Source organism: Vicugna pacos, chromosome 16 (assembly GCF_048564905.1).
Source record: "Vicugna pacos chromosome 16, VicPac4, whole genome shotgun sequence".
In the NCBI taxonomy this organism is placed as follows: Eukaryota; Metazoa; Chordata; class Mammalia; order Artiodactyla; family Camelidae; genus Vicugna; species Vicugna pacos.
In genome coordinates, this window is record NC_133002.1 from 40245328 (window position 1) to 40267639 (window position 22312).

The 22312-nt window shown below is 47.3% G+C and overlaps 1 protein-coding gene across 1 annotated transcript; it reads left to right on the forward strand.

Annotated features, from left to right (window-relative positions):
* The first annotated feature begins 628 nt into the window (after window positions 1–628).
* On the forward strand, window positions 629–6359 carry COPRS (coordinator of PRMT5 and differentiation stimulator). Its single transcript, XM_072938958.1, has 4 exons — window positions 629–830; window positions 3003–3073; window positions 5209–5426; window positions 5932–6359. Exons 1-4 carry the CDS (start codon window positions 732–734, stop codon window positions 6099–6101), a joined length of 558 nt encoding a protein of 185 aa, XP_072795059.1. The 5' UTR covers window positions 629–731; the 3' UTR covers window positions 6102–6359.
* The last annotated feature ends 15953 nt before the right edge of the window (window positions 6360–22312 follow it).

The following is a 22312-nucleotide window of genomic DNA, read 5'->3' on the forward strand; positions in this document are numbered from 1 at the left end:
GCCCTGCCTATCTTCTGCTGCCCTCAGGTTGTAGAGGGCCAGGCTTGAGTGTGAAAAGGTACAGGCACAACACAGGATGCTCAGGGTCACTGTGACCAAGTATCATCCTATAGGTTGTCTGCAGGTTGTAAGAGTCTGTTTTGATCATCTATCCTGGTTTCTAATGGGTTAACTTTAAGAACTGCCATTAACTCAAGGTGGAGAATCACGGGGCTGCCAAGTTGTCTCATCCATTTGGGGTTGAGTTATAGTCTAATTCCAGCCCGACTTTTAGAGAAACCTATTTAGAGATACAAGTGAGATGGGGTTGGAGCATGAAAAGTTTAGAGAGCTGAGTTTTGTACACAATCAGGTGGACCTGGGTAATTGACTATTCTAACAGGAATTAGAGGTTTTCCAGTGTGGTTGGGGAGGGGATAACACTTGGCATTCTAGACTCAGCTATTCATCCAGCCCCGGGATCTTCACCGGCAGGAGCTGCAAAAATCAGATTCGCGGACCGTTAAGGGAGGGAGGGGGCTTTCGCTGTCGGGCGCGCCCCGCCCCCTGCTCCGCCCCGCCCCGCCCCGCCCCGCCCCTGGCTTCCTCGTGACCCCCCCCGTGCCCCGCCCTCCGGCCGGGAACACCCCGGGCTGATTGGCCCCTCCTCGGCGTATCCTCGGGCTGGCAGCCAGGCCGGCGCGTCACGTGTCCGAGCAGCGTCCTGGGCGCTGAGCAGCGGGCCGCCCGGCATGGACCCTCAGATCGCCGGGGCCCAGGCGCTGGGGGCCGCGGAGCCGCCGCGGGGTCCGCCGCTGCCGAGCGCACGGGAGGCGCCCCCCAGCCCGGGGGTGAGCGCGGCGCGGGGGCCGGGGGCGGCCACCACCTGCGGCCCGGGGCGGGAAGTTGCGGGGCTCGCGGGGCTGGCCGGGCGAGGGGCCGCGGCACTGGGGGAAACACCTCGGGCCCGCCTCGGGCCGCCCCTCGAACGAGGAGCGCCGTTTGGGCGCGCGCCCGAGCTGGAAACGGCCGGGCCGCGGGGCTGCGGGGCGGGGCACCCAGAGGACGTGGGTGGGCGCGCCGGGCGGGGAGGGCTGGCTGCCGGCCCCGGAGCGCCTCTGCGTTCTTGCTAGATGGGAGGTGATGGTGGGGCCGCTGCTGCGTGGCCTGGACTGAGGCCAGGTGACGGTGGCGAGGAGAGGGACTTTCCCTGAAGGATCTGTGTCCGTCGGTGGGGATGCTCGGCTAACCCTGAGCACCACCAGATGATGTCTCATGCGTTCTCTCCTTTTCTCTTTACTGCAAGCAAAAGGCCGCGTCTGACGCAGGGTTCCCAGAAACTTGTTTTCATTTGCTTGCCAGGCATCTCCTGGTTTTTCAAAGACCGTTCGTTATTACAGTCATCACCTACCCCTGTTGATAGTCAGTAATCCCTGTTAGACAGCTCCTTGAGGGTAGGAACCCTCTGTTTAGTGATAACCCGGCATTTAGCATAGTGCCTGGGACCATCGCCTATTAATTGGATGGAGGAATGGAATGCTTGTTTAAGCATCAAAGAAAGTACTTAATCAAAGTAAGATTTCAAAAATGTAGTGATAGGCTTATAAAGAAAATTACTTTGGGATGCAGATAGGTCGAGACTGATTTTGTCAGGGTGGAGCAGGAAGGTTTGTGCACTTCCTCTGCACGGTGAGAGGCTGGTGGTCCTGGCAAAGGCGTGGAGACGGGGAAGCGCAGGGCAAATGGCTGGGAGCTTGGGTCCCAGAGCTGGGAGAGAGGACTGTACTCCATAGGTTGCTGGCATATGAGGGGGCTGTGTGGATGCCATGGCGAATTTTGTGCTCCAGCAGTGCAGGCCTTTGAGGGTTTTCAGCAGAGCAGTGGTTAACAGTGTAGGGCCGGGCAATGTGGGTGAGTGAGAAGGCAGTTAGGGGCTCTTGCAGTGGTGGAGGTGAGAGGTCCCACTACTGGTCAGCAGTAGTGACCAGGAGTTGTCACTGACTATAGGAGGTTAAATTGACTCATTAAATCCAGGTATGACTAAGTCGTAAGCTAACTGGGGCAGGTGCCAAGTGCAGTTTAGATGTAGGGGCAAAAAAGGTGGATTTAAATTCAACAAATGTTCTGTTCCTGCTCTGTGCTAGATATTTTCATAAATGTTATCTCATTATAAACCTCCTATAAGGTCAGAACAGTCATCCCCAATTTCCAGAGAAGGAAACCCAGGCATGGTGGCTGAAGTGACGTGCCCAAGGTACACACTGAATGGGATTGAAATCAGGTCTTGAACATTTCTTATTCCACTTAGAAAGAGGTCTTACCGGTGATAGGATTTCAAGAACTTTTGAGTGATGGGAGCTTAGAAGCATATGCTTGGCCCTGGGGGAAGATTTCCCTTCAACAACCAAAGGTCTGTTGTTCCTATGTTATCAGTCAGGAGACAGTGTGATAGAGTTGTTAACTAGGTAAAAAGTTAAGTAACTGAAAAGGTAAAAATGAACATGGAAGTAGCAACTGCAGGAAACCGCTCCCAGCCGGAGGGCTGAGGGAGCAAAGCAGTAAGGTTGGCATGACTGAAATGTACAGGCTCAGAGGAGAGGCTTTGCAGCCTGCTGAAATCCCGCCCTCTGAGGAGGGGCCACAGCATCCCCTGGTGTGGGAGTCTCTGAGCTTGGAGGAGGGGTCCCGAGGGCCTGTGACACATACCTTTCAAGAGAGGGCCCAGCCATGAGGCTGGCTCTGCAGCTGCTGGCGAACTGTAAACTAGATTCATTGGCCTCTAGGAAGGCAGCAGGCGATCCTGGTGGCAGGGGTGATGCCTCCAGGAATAGGAAGAAGCGAGCCCCTTCTCCCTCCAGCCTTGTGGAGGTTAACAGGACAGAGCAGAAATGTGGGTTGCTGAGTCCCTGCCTCAGCCTCACCTTTGCAGGGGGGTGGGGGTTATGGGGGAGTGGGTGTGGGCCTGAAACATTGGGTGTACCCCAGATACCCACTTCCTGGGTAATGGTTTCTTCTTCCCGCAGGCTGCCTTTGCCCCAGCTGACCCCTCCGTTCAAGAGAGAGAGACTGAGAAGGCCACTGACCGACTAGGCAAGTAGATGGCAGGGGCTGGGGTGGGTGTTGGGAGAGATGAAGTGACGAGGGGGACAGTCCCAACAAGAGGACGTCTTGGTCCCTTACCTCCTCTTTGTAACCAGTCCTCTTCGCTGCCCAGTTGCCCTTTCTGCCTAGGTTTTCAGCCAAACCCTTATTTGGAAACCGTATTGGAGCTTCCTTAAGGGAGTCCTGGACTTACCCATCCCTTCTACCGAGGAAGACAGCTTAGGGCCGCGGGCAAAGCACAGGCTTTGCAGCCAGGCAAACTTATTTTCACTTTCTGCTCTGGATCAGACCCCTGGGCTTGAGTTTTGAGGCCTTATATTACTTATCCTTTCTTTATCTGTAAAATGGGGATAATAATACTTACATCAGAGGATGGTTCTGAGGATGGAATGATAGGATCTGGAACTGTAATTGCCACTATAAACTGCTGTTTAAAGCTAAGTTAATGATAATGAAATAAAATGAAAAATTCAGTTCCTTGGTCATGCAGGCCACATTTCAAGTGTACAGTAGTCACACGTGGCTCGTGGTAGCGTTGGGTGGCACAGATTATAGCAAGTACGTGACCGTCACTGCAGAAAGTTCTCTTGGATAGAGCTGGTCTGGATAAAGCAGTCATAGCACCTGCCACTTAGTGAGTACTCCCTGTGGGTCGGGCACAGTTCTAAGAGTTTCTTTCTCTTTTTTTCTTTTAAAATGCTCACAGCAATCCTACCTGCATTTGAGATGAGGAAACTGAGCTCCAGAGCAAAACGTTTTTTTAAAATTGTGGTAAAAGATACATAACACAATATTTACCGTTTAACAGTTTAAAAGTGTACAACTCAGTGGCATTTAGCACCATCCCAGTACGGTGCAGCCACCACCACTGTTTAGTTCCAGAACATCCTCATGACCCTGAAAGGAAACCCTGTACCTAACGAGGAGTCACACCCCATCACCCGCTCCCATGAGCCCCTGGCTGCCACAGATCTGCTTTGTGCCTCTGGATTTAGCGATTCTGGACAGGCACATGTGGCTTGCTTAGACATGGGATCATATTATGATATGTGGCCTTTTATGTCTGACTTCCTTCACTCAGCGTAATATTTTCAGGGTTCCTGTTGTAGCAGGTGTCAGTAGTTCATTTCTTTTTATGGCCGAATTATTCCATCATATAGAGACAGCACATTTTGTTTACTCGTTCATCAGCTGAGAGGCATTTGGGTGGCTTCCACCCCTTGGCGATTGTGAGCAGTGCCGCCCTGAACATTCCTGCTGACGTGTTGTTTGAAGCCCTGTTTCGCTTCTTTTGGGTGCATATTTAGGAATGGAATTGCGGGGTTGTCTGCTCATCCTGTGTTGCAGTTATTGAGGAGTCTGCTGAGAAAATTCCAGCTCAGTCACGCATTTGGTAATTGGCAGAGCTAGGATTTGAACCCCGGTAGTTTGGCTCCGGAACCCGAGTCCTGAACTTTATAGCTTGTAGGTGTTGTCATTACACAGTGTTAGTAGCATGGCTGTTTTTAGGCTGATTCTTTCCCCAGCTCTGACGTGGCATCACCATAGCACTAATGCTCGGAGGTCCATCATCCCTCCCTAGACTTTTCCAATTTTTGAGACCTTTAGTAACTGTCCCTTCCAGCCCCTCCCTGATATCAGGGGAAGAGGAATTGTGACCAGTGGGTTCTGCTTCTCCAGCTGCTTTCCTTCCTCCTCTCCCATCCCTGCCCTGGGCTCACCTCTGACCTGCTCCGTGAGGATGAAGGGAGGGACAGAAGAGCAAAAATTCAATTCAAGCCTATATTGTGAAAGCTTATCCTTTGCCAGAGGCCCTTTGCCTCATTGACATTTAAACTGCCTGAAAGTATGAGCTGCCTGACTCCTCATGTGAATTAGAAGACCTGGTAATTAATGGCCTTGTTTCAGGCAAAGCATCTGACTGAAAATAATTGATCAACTCTACTTCTAAGACTATAAACAGAACAATTTTTTTTAAGTGCTCTGGTGACTACAGAACTCTGTCCACTTTTTTACTGCTGCCTTCTTAGTAAGTCTCCCCCAACGTCCCCAAGCACACAACGAGGCCCCCTCTGGTGTGCCAGTTGTTCAAAGACTTTTTAAAAATTTTGTCGGTTTCTTAGCCAGCGGCGCACAGAGCATTCCTCAGGATAGTCCTGCCCATGGTGAAGGCGCCCATTCTGAAGAGGAAGGCTTTGCTGTGGATGATGAAGATTCTGATGGGGAACTGAATCCCTGGGAGCTGTCAGAAGGGTTGTCTGGCCACCCACCCAAGGAACAGGCTGCTGATCTTTTTAACGAGGACTGGGACTTGGAGCTGAAAGCAGATCAGGGGAATCCATATGGTAGGTGTGGGGTTTCTGGGGCCCTTGGCCAGGGTTCTGAGACCCTCCTACCAGATTAACCTCTTAATAGGCAGACGGACCCACATCTGTGAGCTTAGCCTGATAGCTGTCACAGGTCTGAAATTTCTGTGACAGCTTCTCTTTAAATATGGGAGGGGGTGTGTGCCAAATGCCAGTTTTGCATTTGATTACGTGATGTATCGGTTAGTTTTAGCATCAACCCAGTGTTACTCTCTCCATACATCTTCACGTGGATTGAGCAGCTGCAGACAGAAGCGTTCTGCCCACTAGCTGCTTCCTCTGCGCTGCTAAGAACTGATGTCTGAGACGCAGAACTGTGGGTTGAATGAATGAAAGTGCTTGCATTTCTTCAGAGAAGAAGGACTCTGTATGTGTGTGAGTGTGTTTAAGCCAAGAAAGTGCAAGGGTCTGTCCACTAGATTTTTCAGCTATCCCTTTTCACCCTCCCTCCTTCCTGTAATCTGTCTTTTAAAACTGCCTGCAGATGCTGACGACATCCAGGGTTGCCTTTCTCAAGAGGTCAGACCTTGGGTGTGCTGTGCCCCGCAAGGAGACATGATCTATGACCCCAGCTGGCACCATCCACCGCCGCTGATGCCCCATTATTCCAAGATGGTCTTTGAAACGGGACAGTTTGACGATGCAGAAGACTGAGGGTGCAGCTTTTGCCTGATGGGTGGGTGGGGCACCCTCCAGATCAAGGTCTCCTTTCTTTGAGGTGAGATGTCACATCTGAGGAAACATTCCCTGATCCCCGAGTCGGGCACACAGCCTGGTCTTGAGTAAGGTCCGCCGTCCCCCGCCTCCCTTGCCGTTGTTTTTAGTGAGCTCCTCCTGGAGTGTGTGAATGTCTGTGTCTGTGTCAAGAGGAGGAGCCGTGTTCTTTATAAATAAAAGTAGAAAAAAAAATCAGCATGCCTTTGTCGGCTTTTTTCCCCCTGCCCCTTTTAACTGGATACCTCTAAGCAAGGCCTTTCTTCTTCCCTTAAAGCCCCTCACTTAGATTTTTAGGATTGAAGTCCTTGGAGACGAAACTACTCTGTGAAACAAAATGATTTTTTAGTTTTGCTTCTGTAGATCTGGCCCTATTGACCCGAGATCGGAACCCAAGGGATGTTGCTGACTTGACTGATTTCTATTCCTGTCGGATGGAAAATTGACCATTTACTTGGTTAACAAGGATTTTCTGCAGGGCGGAAAACGAAATGGCAGATGAATTAAATCAGCAATTGTATAACCCTCGATTGGCATGAAAGGATTTTAAACTCTGTTTTCCATTTAATCTTCTCATCTTTACTACTACTTACATAAATCATTTAACAACAAAAAATTTCCTCATTTTAGAGATGAGGAAAGTAAAACTCAAAATTTTTGGACCTATCCGAGATCACACAGCCAGGAAACGGCAGAACTGTGGCCTGAACCCACACACGACTCTGAAGCCTATTCCCCAGGGGGGTTTGCCCTCATGCATGGGTGAGCCTGGAGCCAGGGCGGGGGGCTACACCTTGGTGGCTCTGTGACGCTCCAGCCCAAGTCACCCTGGCCTCTTTGGCAGGTGGATAGATTGCTTCTTATCTCCCTGCCTCCTGATTGAAGCTGAATCAAGAACAAGTTTACGATCTGAAATCTGAGCCAACCCCACAGCATTTCAATAAAAAATCACTTAAGCTGTTTTTGGAAGACCCCACAAGAAGTGTGAGAATAAGGCAGGACCTCATGAGGGAGGACAGTGGCTTTGGCTGCGAGGAGCCCTCATGGCCAAGGTAGCCCGAGGGTTAAAGAAATGGTTCCTTCCACTGTTCCTTCGCAGTTATAGACCACATTACCCCACCACTCTTGCTTTACTGCCCCCAGCGCCACAGCTGATTAGGCAGGGAGTGTCTGGCATGAAAAGGTGCACTTGAGAAACTGAGCCAAGAACCGCTGGGGACTTGGGGAGGATGGCAGAATGGCCAAATAGAGGTGTTACTGACAGGTTCTGTGGGCCCACGTGCGGTTACGAGGCAGCTGAATCTGAGTAAAAGCAGAATTCATGAGGTGGGGAGGTTACGAATATGTCAGAGGGAGGGAAGGAGGAAATAGTAAGAAAAGCACGTGTGTGTGAGTAACTGAACAGAGGAAAATTACAAGCCTCTGCTGCTATGATCCACGGGATGGTTGTGAATTTGGACTCTTGCTTTTTAAAAGCTATTCTTTGCAGTTCCTCCTGATTATTTCCAGCAAAGTGGGTGGGAGAGAAATATGGTTTGCTGGAGCAAGGATGGAGAAAACAATACTCTCTTAAAGACATTAGAATGTCTTTTACAGCCGAAATTTGGGTATGACAGAACAAGAAAAGGGGGTGGGGCGCTAGTCAATTGTTCTGATTTAGGTACCGATCCGGTGCCTCTAGATGAATCAAACTGAGAAAGAAGTAGAGGGGGCCCTCCCCAGGCTGTGAGCACTGGTTATCTCAAGGGGGGAGCAAGGTTGGGAGTAAGGGACAAAAGTAGGGACGTGGAAAAACACTAATGATACAGTAAGTGAAAATAACAGACTATAAAACTATTCTGCTAATATTGCAAACGTGAAAAAATTGCATATGTAAGTGATAAGAGTTAACATGGACAAATGGAGACAATTTGATTATATGGTGGTGGTGTTGGCAATTTGCTTTATTTTTTTAAAGATTTAAAAAATTTTTTTAAATTTATTTTTTGGGGGGAGGTAATTAGGCTTATTTATTTATGTTTAGAGGAGGTACTGGGAGATGAACCCAGGACCTTGTGCATGCTAAGCATGCGCTTTACCACCTGAGCTATACCCTCCCCCATGGCAATTTGCTTTTCTATTTCTGGTATTTTAATACAGATTTTGCAATACGGTTTTTAAAATCAAGACAAGGTGTTATTCTGAAACAGTCTGCCCAGTCTTCCCTGTTCTATCTGACAAACATCACCACACGTGCCTCCCTTCGCTGCAGTCACTGGCTTACGGATCCAACGCTCTCCTTAGGGTGTGAGCTCTTTGAAGGCAGGACAGTTTTATTCCTCAACCTCCCTGTTTCATAGCATGGCGCCTGGCTTGAAAATGTTCAGTAAATATGGGCATAAATTCATTCTTCTTTGGTTATGGAGCAGTATTTGCCCAGGTTGTGTTTAGGGGTGACTGACAACATCCCAGGCTAGGGTGAAGAAAGAATAAAGTATTCAAAGAAAATGAAATAATGCCATTTGCAGCAACATGGATGAACCCAGAGGTTATCATATTAAGTGAAATAAGTCAGAGAAAGACAAATATCACATGATATCACTTACAGGTGGAACCTAAAAGATGATATAAATAAACTTATTTACAAAACAGAAGTTGACTCATAGACATAGAAAACAATGTTTTCTGAAGCGGAAAGGGTGGGGGAGGGATAAATTAGGAGTTTGGGATTAACAGATACATGTAACTCTGTAAAGTAGGTAAACAACAAGGACATATTGTATAGTGCACGGAACTATATTCAATTTCTTATAATAACATATAATGGAAAAGAGTCTGAAAACAAAAATATATATGTATATATATGTGTAACTGAATTACTTTGCTGTACACCTGAAACTGACATTGTAAATAAACTACTCATTGAAAAAAAAAGAACCTTTAAAAGGTCTTTAGGATTTAGTTAGGATTCTTTTAATAGTGACTTACTTTTTAAAACAATGTATAGGAATAGAGCAGACAGCACTGTCCCGAAGCAGTGAGCTTTGCAAACCATGCTTTACTCTGAAAGCCTTCAGTCAATGACCAAGTTTTTTGTTCTCTAAAAATTAGAGTGTGTGTGTGACACATGAATTTGTGATACAAATTATTTGTTGGATAAATCACAAATCGTGGTTATTCAAAAAATAGTTGGATAAAAAGAAGATGGCACAGTGATTTCTAACCAGTATCCTGTAGCAAAGAATTGTACTTTTAGGTACTCAAAAAAAAAAAAAAAAAAAGAAAATCCTAAAACCAACCAAAAAGCTGCTACATATCTGAATCTCTGAATGCTGAGCTGAGAATTACAATCTCAGAATAGGGAGAGAACACAGATGGTGCTGAGTTCGGCCTGGAAGTGTGTGCAGGAATCTTCTCGGCTCACTTCTGGTTACGGGGAGCTCGTTACCTCGGAAGGAACCCACCGTTGATGGCTAGTGTCATGGGTTGGAAAGTTCTTCCTTCTATTGAGTTGGAGTCTACCCATTTGGCGGTCCTGGTCTGCCCTGTGGTCCTGACACTCTTTCAAATGTAGGAAATTAGCAACCTTATCCTCTCTCTGGCTTTCCATTTTCTAGGTTAAGCAGTCAGCAGGCAATTGCATACAGGCATCTGGAATTAAGAGGGAGAAGGTGAGTGGGGGCGGGAAGATGGAGGAGGGGGAGGGAGGGGGAAGGGGAAGAGGAGGAAGAGGAGGAGGGGGAAGGGAACATGATCGTTTGGGGATTTTTGAGCTTTTGGCAGGTGTTGCAGCATTGAGAGGGGTTGAAATTGTTCAGTGAGGGCACGTGGAACAGAAAGCCAAGGACAGAACCCCGGGGAGCATTAGCAGCTACAGGGTAACTTGGAAGGCTCGGATCCCAAGGGCAGGCGGTGGCCAGTGGCCGAGGAGGAAGGCCAGGTGAGTGTGGGCACTACTCAAGCCAAATCTAAGGAGAAGAGAGTTTTAAGGAAGAGGGAGTGGCCATCTCTTAAGGAGAAGGCTGAAGAGGGTGTTTTGGGGTGTGGGATAATGTACTGACTTGGGGCAGGTGCAGGACATGGGCATCACAGGCTAACACATTTGGGGGATGCATCTGATGCTCTTGTTTCTCTTGACTGGGGGGACCATGGTGACTTCCGGCCAGCTTCTGTCAGAATTGCAAGCCAGGTGGGGAAGGGGCAGCGATGGGAGAGAAGGGACTGGAGAGGTGGGGGGAGGGTTGCTGTCAGAAGTGGGCAGAGGCTGCTGGAGAAGTACAGGTATGATGGGACTGTTAGGAAGGAGAAAAGAGAAACTCGTATTCTTGTTTTTTCAGACAATATCATTTACCAAGAAAGAAATCACAGCTGACCACTTTAAAAACCTTGGGTGATGGAAACAAGAATAAAAATGTGTTTATCGGGTGGCTGGATGACATTTGAGCTGTGCCTTTATTTCTCTCTTGCTCTCTTTCCATGAGAGCAGGCTCATTGCCTTAGTGGAGGCATGTGACAGGGTTGAAAACAGCCAAGAAATTTTTCTAGCTTTTGTTTTACAAAAAGGGATTTTAAATTAAAATTAAAAAAAATTTTTTTCCTGGTAAAGAGGCTAGGGAGTTTGGGGCCAACAGATTACAAGTCTTAAAGAAATTTGGGAAGGAAGAATTTTCCCCAGGCCAAAAAAAAAAAAAAAAATCCCCTGGGCTAGGAGAAGAAAGATGGTGAAAAAAGAGAGAGATCTGGAGATGTTAAGAGCAGATGGAATTATGAGCTCTGCTTCCTGGTGTGTCCCTGAGGAGTTAGGTCCCAGAGAGGGATAGATGTTAGGCTTCTACGCAGTCAGGACCATCTTGCAGAAGATGCCCAGACCTTGAGCATGCAGAGAACCTGATGGACCCAGAGGGGCCGTGGGATAGGAGGACCTGTGAAGATGACATTGGATGACATGAGGCATTGCTTGAGGGAGTGAGGAGAACCCCAGAGGGTCCAGGTGGAAACTCAGGGTCAGAAATTGGGATGGTCAAAGAGAAGACAGTTTCGTTTCTTGAACACCTGAGATGCAGGAGATAGGAAGTTAACAGAAGTTGAGATGGGAAGGAGTAATTGCTGGGGGCCACGGGCTGGATCATCAGGTAGGTGGAGGATGCCGCATTGAAAGTCTCCTCATAGGCTGATTAATACCAGAGTGCTGATAATTTTTTTTTCATTTTTATTTTCTATCTGGATGAAAAACTTGCCATTTTGGTACTGTGGCCGAGCAAACAGATTTGTTGTGTGTGTATTTTTCATGGCTCTGGCAGGTTTCTGTCTGTTACGACTTCTTCCCTTCGGGAAAGTCTGGGGGAATGTATCCTTTCGCCGCACCCCTACATTAGTTTGGTACGGTGTTTATGGTGGGGACAGTTTGGTCATCGTGAGCCCCCAGGGGGTATGGTGGATGGTGTTCCCCCCAAGCTTTGCTCTCAGACGCCAGGGTGGCCGGGTGGGTTGACTGCGGAGGCTGCAGAGAACACCCTCTTTATGTACAGAAGCACGGCTCCCCTTCCCCCTGGAAATCTGAGACCACCTTCCAGGGAGACGGAAGCACACTCATTGGCTAAGTAAATATCTGCACTGCCCTTGGTTTTCCGGAGTTTGCATTTTTGGGCCCAACTTTTCACAGGATGGTCGGAATATGGAAAAAGAGGGAAAAAGAAGAAGAAGAAAAAAAACTCCAACACCTTGGCTGTAGTCCATCTGGGTTCTGCACCCCCGTTCTCCCAGAGCAGATTCCCCACCCAAATAACTGAGAACGCTGGGTCTGGAGGACTCTGTGTGCGCGTGCGTGCACACGTGTGTGTGAGCGTGGCAGACCCAGGAGAAGCTGGAGGGTGTAACAGGAAGGCAGGCAGCACGGCTGGCTCCCGCATTGTTGACTTAGCCAGTCTGGCTGCAAAGCCAAGGCCTTTGGAAAGAAAGGCCTCCCAGCTTCCAGCAGTTTCTGTTGAGCTGGTTCCAGGACGGGGCTAGATCCTGCAAGGTGTCGTTGGGCAGGAGGACGGTTCACCAGGATTTGTCCTTGCTGATGGCCTGGGGAGTAAAACATGGCCACAGTCTCGGAAGGAGAGATTTCTCTCCACCTTACAGGGTTCTCTGGTCCTCCCCTTTGAGTCAGAGAGGGAAGTTTCCCAGGAGGCACGCTCCCATCTTCCGACCCTGGCAAGGTACAGTTGGCTTTCCCTTTTTTATTCTTTCTCTTTATTATTTTTACTATTATTTTTTGCCCTTTTCTGGTGAGGTAATTTTGATTTCAAAAGCCATTTCCTCGGACAACTTCTCATTAGCTGTTGAACAAATGAGGCAGATAGAAAGAAGTTAGGGCCCTGTGTTTTGGCAACTCAAGGCAGGCGCCTGAATTTCTCCTGGCTCCCGCCGGTGGCCTTACTGAATTTCTCCAGCAGGTGGCAGTAAAGACCCACTGACGCGCTGTCTCCGCGCGATCCACAGGGAGAGTGAGGGGCCCTGGAGGAGGTGCGGAGCGGGCTCAGGGTTACCTTCCTGTTAGTGGGTTTCCTGCTGATTGGCAAACTCACTTGCAAATTCACAGGCAGGATTTACTTCTGATTTGATAGATACTTTTTTTTCAGAAAAGGTTACTGTGAAATTTAGGGTAAGGGTCATCATTGCTAACCACCCTCAACAGCTACCCCAGGGTCTGGCACATAGTAAGTGCTTAATATCTGCTTGCCGACTTCAACCAAAGTGTCTGTAAGTGCAAAGGAAAGTAAACTACATCGTTGTGCATTCCTCTGCCAGATGATATGCTAAGTGGTTTTCCCAATGAAATAAGGCTTATAATTCTCATTTTATAGAAAGAGAAACTGAGGCTCAGGGAGGTAAGAAGACTGGCCAAAGGTCACAAGTATGGGATGTGACCCAAGTCATCTGACTCCAAGCTTTTGGGCTTGTACGTTTGCTCTGCTGGTGTTGAAACACCTCGATTTGGCAATAGTCTGGAATGAATTTTGTTACAGAAGAAGCAAAGGATTCCAGTGTAGGTTTGATTTCTATCCATCAATTGATTTCCAAACTTCTTCTATGTACTTTGGACGGAGGATGGACCAGGTTCCTGCTTTCAGGGAGCTTAGAGTCTAGGGGGAAGTTGATGGCACACAAACGGACCCTTACTTCACCACAGGAGAACTGTGTGAGCCCAGGGTGTGGCGGGAACTCAGAAGAAGGGGTGGGAGGTCAAGGAGAGCCCCTCAAAGACACAGTCTAGAAGCTGAGTCCTGGAAGACTTGGCCTGGCAAGTGGGGCTAGAGGGAGCTGTGTGTGCAAAGATCCCCAGGTGTGAGAGGTCTTGTGTATTGGGAGATGTGGTGAGGGATGAAGTCAGGTAAGCAGGGGTCCTTGAAATCTATGCCAGGGGGCTTGAAGCATGTTTAACAGGAATGTGACATGGGCAAGTTTTCATTTTCAGAACTTTCTAGTTCCTGGTGGCGAATGGTAGGAAGAGGCTGAGACTTGAGCCAATGGGGCCAGTCTGGGGGCTGTAATCTAGTGACAGAGGATGGGGACCTAACAAGGGGGACAGCTATGGAGATGGAGGGAGGCGGACGGATTGGAACTATTGATAGAAGGTTGAGCTGACGGGAGCCAGGCCAGATCTGGGCCAGGGATTCTTGCCTGGAAGGGTAGAGCGAGAGAGAGGTAGGAGCCTGGGATGACCTTGCGGTCCGTCCAGGTGGATAGAGTGGCCTCTGTGCGTGAATGACATGTAGGTGCCTAAGACCTTTCCCATCCACTATTTCAAGAGGAAGGTGCTCCGTGTTCCAGATGTTCAGCTTTGTTCTCAGGGTTTGGAGGACTCACTGGGGGCTATGTAGCCCTGCACCTTGAACTTCACATGGGAAGATCACGCATCTGGGGTACCCTCTGTCTTTCCTCTGCTCTTCTCTGCCTCAGAGAGCAGATGCTCAGGCACCTTTCTTGCACATGGTGTCTGGGGTGCACCCTCTGGTTGCCTCTCTTACACCCATCCCCCTCCTCTTGCCCACCACCCCTTTCTCGTGCTGCTCGCAGACCTTGAGGGAAGCTAACCCTTCCCCTGGACATAGGGGTGGGGCATGGGGATCAGGCTGAAGCTGACCTGAATAATTGTATTTCTGGTCCTCCATATATATGTCCTGGGCCTGCCTAACACATTACCCTGAACCTGCTGGCTCAAGAGAGCAGACATTTATTTTCTCACAGTTCTGGAGTCCAGAAGTTCAAAATCAAGTTCAAATTCAAGTCAGGGCTGTGCTCCCTCCAGAGGCCCTAGGAGAAACTCTGTTCCTTCTCTCTCTCAGCCTCTGGCAGCTGCTGGCATCCTGGGCTTGTCGCTACTCACCTGTCTTCTCTTCTGTCTCTTATAAGGATACTTGTCATTGGATGTAGGGCCCAGCCGGGTCATCCAGGATGATCCGTCGCAAGATCCTTAACTTAATGGCATCTACAAAGACCTTTCTTTCAGATAAGGGTCACATTCACAGGTCCAGGGGTCGGGAGGGAGACGTATCTTTTGGGGGCTGCCATTCAGCCCAGCACAGCCTCTGTGGGTGGCAAGACAGAACAAAACTGGGACCATGATGACATCTCCAAGTCCCTGTTGACCAATCCAGAAGCCTGCCTGCTTTAGGACTTGCGGTTATATAACTCAATAAATCCTTCTTATTGCTTTAAGCCAATTGGATGTGACTTTCCCGCTCCTGGTCTCTTGCCGCTGAATGTGCCCTGACTGATGACATGGGCCCCTCTGAGTCCTGCATGCAGGCAGTTGGGTGTGGGGGAGAGAGCGCAGCAATTGGAATTCTCCTTTATTGCTGACACTCTGTGTGACCTTGGGCAAACCGCAGGCTCGCTGACCATCGGTTTGAATGTATAAATGGGGCCCTTGTCCCTGCAAAACGCTCTTCAAAATGGTTGCCACTGTGGTTTCTCTTGTTATGGCCTCTGCATTCCAAGAAAGACGTAATAGAACTGGAGAAAGGCCAGAGGATGGCGTGATGAAGAGCTCTTACCATCAGGGCAAGCTCCACACTTAGAATTCTTCAGCTGGGAAAGAGGGAGGCCGACGAGGGGACGAAGTGAAGTCCTCTATATGATAAGGCGTATCCACAAGACAGAACAGACTTGTTCCTCGAATCCCAGAACCCTTAGAAGCTGAGGGTGCGACTCCTAAACGTTTGAGATGTTGTTTCAGGGCAAACAATCGAAAGTGCTTCTTTGCATAGCCGAGAGGCAGACTTGCACTTGGGGTGCGGGGTTGCGCACCTGGCGTCAGGGAGACCTGGGCTCTACTCCTGGCTCCAGCTGTGTGATCATGAGCAATCTTCTTTTCTCTCCGAGTCTCAGATTGCTCATCAGTATATCGGGGGCAGTAACCCTGGTAATAAACCCAGAGTGAACTTCAGCAGACTCTCCACTGCTCTCCTCACCCACTGACACCTGTGTGATCAGCTTCCTGCTTGTTACTCTAGACAGACTCACTGCAGAACCTCCACTCACGCAGGAGATCTGATCGCCTCTCCCTCGCTCAGGAACCGCGTAAGCAATTCTCACTTACCTTCCCTCTGTCATCTATTGCCCCCTCCCTTTCTAGATCATTCTCGTGTGCACAAAAGCCATGGTTCTCTCCCTTGATCCCGCTTCTCCCACCAGCTCCTGCCCACTTTCTGAGCTCCACTCTGCAGCAAAACACCTTGAAAGAATTGTCTGTACTTGTCTCTTTTGCTCAACAGAGCTTTACAAAATGAACACACTCACGTGACTACCATCGAGGTTTAAAAAGAAAGGAATATTATCAGCACCCCAGACACCCTGTCCTCCCAATCACTCACCCCTCTCTCCACCCCAGGATAACTACTATCCCAACTTATAACACCATTGATAAAAGATTGGTTTTATCTTATATATATATTTTTTATTAATGGAGATACTGGAGTTTGAACTCAGGACCTCATGCCTGCTGAGCAGACACTCTACCACTGAGCTATACCCCCCACCCTCTATCTTTTTTCATTTATTGCAGTAAAATACATACACAATGTATCATCTTAAACATTTTAAAGCATGCAATTCAGGGGCGATTAGTCACTCACAATATCGTGCAGCCATCACCACGACCTAATTTTGGAACATTTTCAGGAGGAAACTGTGTACCCATTAGCAATCACTCCCCATCCTCCATTCTCCTTGGCCCCTCCCCTGGCAACCACTAACCTGCTTTCGGTCTCCATGGACTTGCCTATTCTGGACGTTTCCTATAAATGGAAGCGCAAAATATGTGTGGCCTTTTGTGTCTGGCCTCCTTAACTTAGCAGAATGTTTTCAAGGTTCATCTATGTTGTAGCCTGTGTCAGGACTTCAGCCCTTTTTTATGGCTGAATAACATTCCTTGGTGTCTTGATACTGCATTTCTTTATCCATTCATCAGTTAACGGGCATTGGCTCATTTCCACCGTTTGGCAGTCATGAACAGTGCTGCTGTGAACGTTCAAGTACAAATTTTTGTTTGAACACCGATTTTATCTGTTTCCAAACTTTTAAATTGGCTGCACGGTTCATATTCTTTTTCTGTCCGAGTCTGTTCTTCGGGAAGATTCTAGTCTCTGATGTGAGATTCATCCACACTGTTGCTCAGCGGTAGCTTGCTGGTTTGCATTGCTTAATAATATGTCATTATGTGAATGTATCACCATTTATCTGATCTATTGCTGATGCATTCTGTCCAGTTTGGGTTTATTATGAAGAATCCTGCCGTGGACTCACAGACATAGAAAACCAATTTTTGGTTACCAAAAGGGAAAGGCGGTGGTGGGGAGGGATAAATTAGGAGTTTGGGATTAGCAGATACAAACTACTGTATATAAAATGGATAAAACAACAAGGTCCTACTGTACAGCACAGGTGACTATATTCAATAGATTGTAATAACTATTTTGAAAAAGAATGTGTGTGTGTATAACTGAATCCCTGCTGTACACCAAAAACTAACACAACATTGTCAATCAACTATACTTCAATAGAAAAAAAAAAGAATGCTGCTGTGAATGTTCTTGCTCACGTCTTTTTGTGAACACATGTGCAGATTTGCTATCAGACACATAGCTAGGAGGAGAACCACTGGGTCACAGATTACACATGTGCTTCATTTAGTAGATACTGCCAAAGGGTTGTCCAAGCTTGTTCCAGTTTTCACTCCCCTAGGAGTGTGTGAAACTTTCAACAGCTCCACCATCCTCACCAACACTTGCCATTTCCACCTGAATGTTTAATAGATGTCGCAAACCCAGCATTTAACTCATGTTCTCCTACAGACCTGTTCCCTATTCAGTCGATGGCAACTTTGTCTTTCCAGCTGCTCAGGCCAGGAACCTTGGAGTCACCACGATCATCCCCTTTTTGTTACCTTACATCCAATGTCAGGGGCCTGTTTGGCTCTTCTTTCCAACACATTTGGCAACCCTTTCCAAAATATGACCGCATCCCTTCTTCTCCTGCTGTCGTCCTTGCTGGAGCCAGTATTTCTCACCTAGATGCCTCAACTGTCTTCCAATTTGATCTCCCAGCTTCTATTCAACGTGGTCTTAGCACAGCAGACAGGGTGATCTTTTTTTTTTCCTTTTAAACTGTGGTAAAATATACATAACATAAAATTTACCATTTTAATGTGTACAGTTCAGTGGCACTAAGTACATCCATGTTTGTTGTGCAACCATCACCACAGGGTGATCTTTTTCGTATGTAAGGTAGACCGTCTTACTCCTCTGCCCAAACTCCTCCAATGGACCCTCACGTTGGAGCAAGAGTCCAGTGCGATCTCCTGTGACTTCCGTGATTTCATCTCCTTCTACTTCTCCTTGGCTCTCTCCGCCCCAGCCCCTCAGGCCCTCTCGTTCCTGGAACAAGCCTTAGGGCTTTTAAGTTGGCGATCACCTCTACCTGCCTGGAGTGCTCTGTCCCCGGAGATTCTCATGGCTAAGTCTCTTGCCCCCTTTAAAGCCTTCACTCAATCGGTTTGAGGATTTTTTTGCTTGCTCTCTATGAATTTACACATAAGAGTTGGCTTGTGGTTAAAGAATTTTGAGGGTAAAAGTTTTTCTTTCTTTTTTTTCTTTCCACCCATTTCCAGCGTTTAGCATGGGCAATTTTCCTGGCTTCTCTGAGGGGAGCAGGAGTTTATTTCTAGCCCACTCTCATGCTGGAGATGGGGCCCAGCTTCACAGGAAGTTCCGCGTTCTATTCTCCACCTTGACCGGACCAGCGTCCACGCACTCTCCCAGGCCTTGGAAAGCGGTCCTTAAGATGGCTTGGCTTTGGCACAGATCCTCGGGGAGAAAGCCAGCTTCCACATCCTCTCTGGGTTCCTGCTTTCCCTTCCTCTTTGGCCTCTATTTCTTAACCCTTTCTTCAAGCTCACTGGGTACCTTTCAAGGACTGAAAACATTTAGTCTGGGCTTTTTCATGTTTCAGCAGGAAGTAGTTAGGAGTGTCTAGTCTACTCAATGGCCAGACACAGAGGTCCATTCCACGTCAGCTGCAGGAAGGCAGCGCACTATAGGGGGGAAGATGGGGCTCTGGGACCCTTGGTCAGCAGTCCCAGTCCTGCCTTCAAGTAGGTGTGATTTTAGATGGGTTTGCATGGACCCTCTGGGCTTCACCTCATTACCTGCTAAAATAAAGGCTTAGGTGTGGGTGGCCTTAAAGATTTTGTGATTCCACATTACTGAGGGACCGTCTTTTTTTTTTTAATTTATTTAATTTTTTTAAAATTATTTTTTAAATTAAAAAAATAAAATTTTTTTTTCCATTAACAAAGGCACTGGGGATTGAACCCAGGGCCTCATGCATACTAAGCACATGCTCTACTACTGAGCTCTACTCCCTTTTTTCTTAGTTTAAAAAATTTTAAATTTATTTATTTATTTAATTTATTTTTATGAGTCTGTCTCTGGATGGAGCTCATGATTATGACGGGCAAAAGCTCCCAGTTCAGGTGGCTTTTCTTGATGTTCTCTGATCTGCCAAGCCCTGGCTCTGGTTCAGGAGAAGTGATGACAACTGTAGAATGTCGGTGGTGAACGATATGAAATAAAAAGCAATTAATTTCCCAAAGATCTGGGGCCAGGCGGGGGGCGGGGGAAGGAGGGGAGAGACTGGCTTTACACTTGGGATCAGGGCCGCTGTTGCTGGGTAGTTCGGTGAGGCAAGAGTGTGGATGTGGTGAGTCTGTGGGTGAGGCTGTGCCATTGTGCTGGTAACGTGGGCCCCTCGAAAGGAGGGTCCTGAAGACAGAGGCTTAGCATCTCCCCGCAGCCCTCTTCTGCCTTTCCTTAGTCCTGTTTATCCTGTTTTATATATGTGTACATACATAGATATAATATCCTTCAGGGGACCATGTGGTGAAGAGTTTCTTTAGGTGCACTGTGACAAGCAGAACCACGGAGTCCCTTGTGGGAACTGGATAATGCCAAGCTGTCTTTCACAGCTTGGGTCCACTGACACTCCTACCAGCAGCGTGTGAGTCTTCCCCAAACTCCAGATCCTCAGAGGTCTCTTTGGTGCTGGGCTGTGCACTGAACTACATCCACATCTCAGAGGCCCCTTGGCCACACTCAGGCCTCCCCTGGCCTCTGGCCTGAGTCCCTCTGATTTTGTCACCCCCAGGCTGACTTGAACTTCCTGTTTCCCGGCGAGTTTGAGCCTTTGTTCATATTGTTGGCTCAGCCTCTGTGTCCAGGCACAGAGCTCCAGCCTTGTCCTGGACTCTGGGCCCAGCAAGACCCTTTGGCCCCTGAGGGTTAAGGAAGTTCACATCACTTTCTCTTGCCAAGGCAGGTGGCACTGGAACTTTCCACCATGGAGGAGACTGTGTTGTCTCCCCACACCTCTCCGAACCAGGAATCCTTAAGAAGAGCTTGAACGGCTTTTCTTGAGGCCTTTTGGCAGGTTAGCACCAGCACTGTCAGCGCTGGCAGGAGGATGTGACATCTGTGCTGGCCCTAGGCCAGGCCACACGGACGTCTCCGCACAGTGCCAGCTCATCCAGCCCTGGGCCTCAGGTGTGTGCTGCGCGCAGAGCCAGCCCCACCCACCCAGGGCAGCCCTGGGAGCCCACCTCCTCCTGCGTTCTCCTTCCTGCCAGATGCTTCTTTTTGGACAGTGGCTGTGCCAGAGATGGTGCTCTGCATCCCAGGCGCAGAGGGCCTGGGTTTTCCTTGTCATGGACGGCGACATGGTTACCAACACGGACCAACTTGGGTTAGAATCCCGGTTCTACCTCTTACCAGCTATGTGGTGACTTAACCTCCCTCGGCCACTGTTTCCTCATTTGTAAAATGGGGATGTCATCTACATCTACAGGGTTATTAAATGAGAAAATATGCGTAAAGCATTAGCACTCTCCCTGGCACACCCTGGACTCCAAGAACTGTTTTGGGGAGTTATTGTGACCTGGTGGAAAGAACTAGATTTCAAGCTATAAGGACCTGGGTTTGAATTCTGATGCTGTCACCTCTTGGTTGTATCATTTAGCCTGTCTGAGCCTCAGTTTTCCCCATCTGCAAAATGGTAGTAAGAATGTCCACCTCATTGGATCCATTGAACTAAAATATGTAAAGAGCGTGGCGGAAAGTAGTTGCTTAGTGAATATCAGTGACTGTTATTATTACATGAAATGAAGGAGTTTTCTTTTCACTTAAGGGAACTGGAAATTTGGTGACACAGAGAGTCTTTATTCCCTGTGGTACAGCCCAGACTTCAAATTTTTAAGTATTTATGAACACATTACCCCCAAAATACATTGTAAACTTTTTGGAAAACAGAAAAGGAGAAAAAAAAACCAAAAAACAAAAAATAAACCCAGAACTCCTCCGAGATCCCACTACCTGAGCACAAGCTCTGTGAGCATGTTGGTGTAAAACTCTTCCAGGATTTTTCCACATGCATTTTATTAAGTGGTTGTAATTGGAGGATATACAATTTTCTGTGTTCTTTTTCCTTTACTTAACGCTGTATCACAAACATTTCCCCATGTTGCTACATGTTATTCATAATTGTAATTTTTTTATGATTGCATACCACTCTTAATTAAGACCTTTATGCATAAACTTCTCTGGTATTTCAGGTTTTTTTCCTTAGGAGTCCAGAAGTCAAATTACTGGGTCATGGGGCGTAAACACTTTTTATAGCTTCAGACTCATATGGCTGAGTTGCTTTCCAAAAAGGTGGTATTGATTTGCAGCACAGAAATGTCTGAGAAGGCTCATCCAACGGCACATCCATTGGCACTGGGTATTACAAATGCAGTTTTCCTGTGATTGATTTATGAACTATGTCTCATCCTTATTGGCAGCCGTTACCAAGCTGGAAAAAGTGAAAAGGAGTTAAGAAACCACAACAAACTCCATTAATGCAGAAGCATGGAGTTGAATAGTTAATACTTCTTGTTTCCCCTGATTTTACCTTTTGCATTTGGACTATAAAGATGGATGGATTCTCTATTTTAACATTTTTTAAAGTTTGCTTTTTCTATTATGAGGGTGAAATGTGATTATTAAAGACATTTTGGAAGCCACAGAAAAAGTTGAAAAATTACTCTTAGTTTCTAGGTTAACATTTTAGTACATTTCCTTATTTTTTTTCTAATTTTTTTCCAAACATTTTTCTCTTTTCTCATAGCTGTGAATATACGAAATGAACAATTTTATCTTTTTTCTTGTTATAATATAGATAGTAATCTATATAAGTGTAACATACATAGACATCCTTTTTATAGCCTGTGTGTTTTATTATTTTTATTGTCTTTTTTTCCCAAAGGATGTTCTCATGATTTTAAAAAATTAGGATAGTGCAGATTATACAGTGAAGTCTCTTTCCCACCCTTGACCTCAGTCATCCTCCCCAGAGGAACTATTGTCATAATTTTATTGTGTATCCAGAGAAATACTATGCATATTCAAACAGAAATGAGCTTTTCTACACAAGTAGTAGAGTATTAGACATATTGGTGTGCAGCTTACTTTCTTGTCTTTTTCACTTAATATATCTTGGAAATCATGCCACGAAAGCACATATGGTTTTGACCTGGTCTTTTTAACTGCCGATAGAATATATTGCATGGATGTACCACAATGTATGATCCAGTC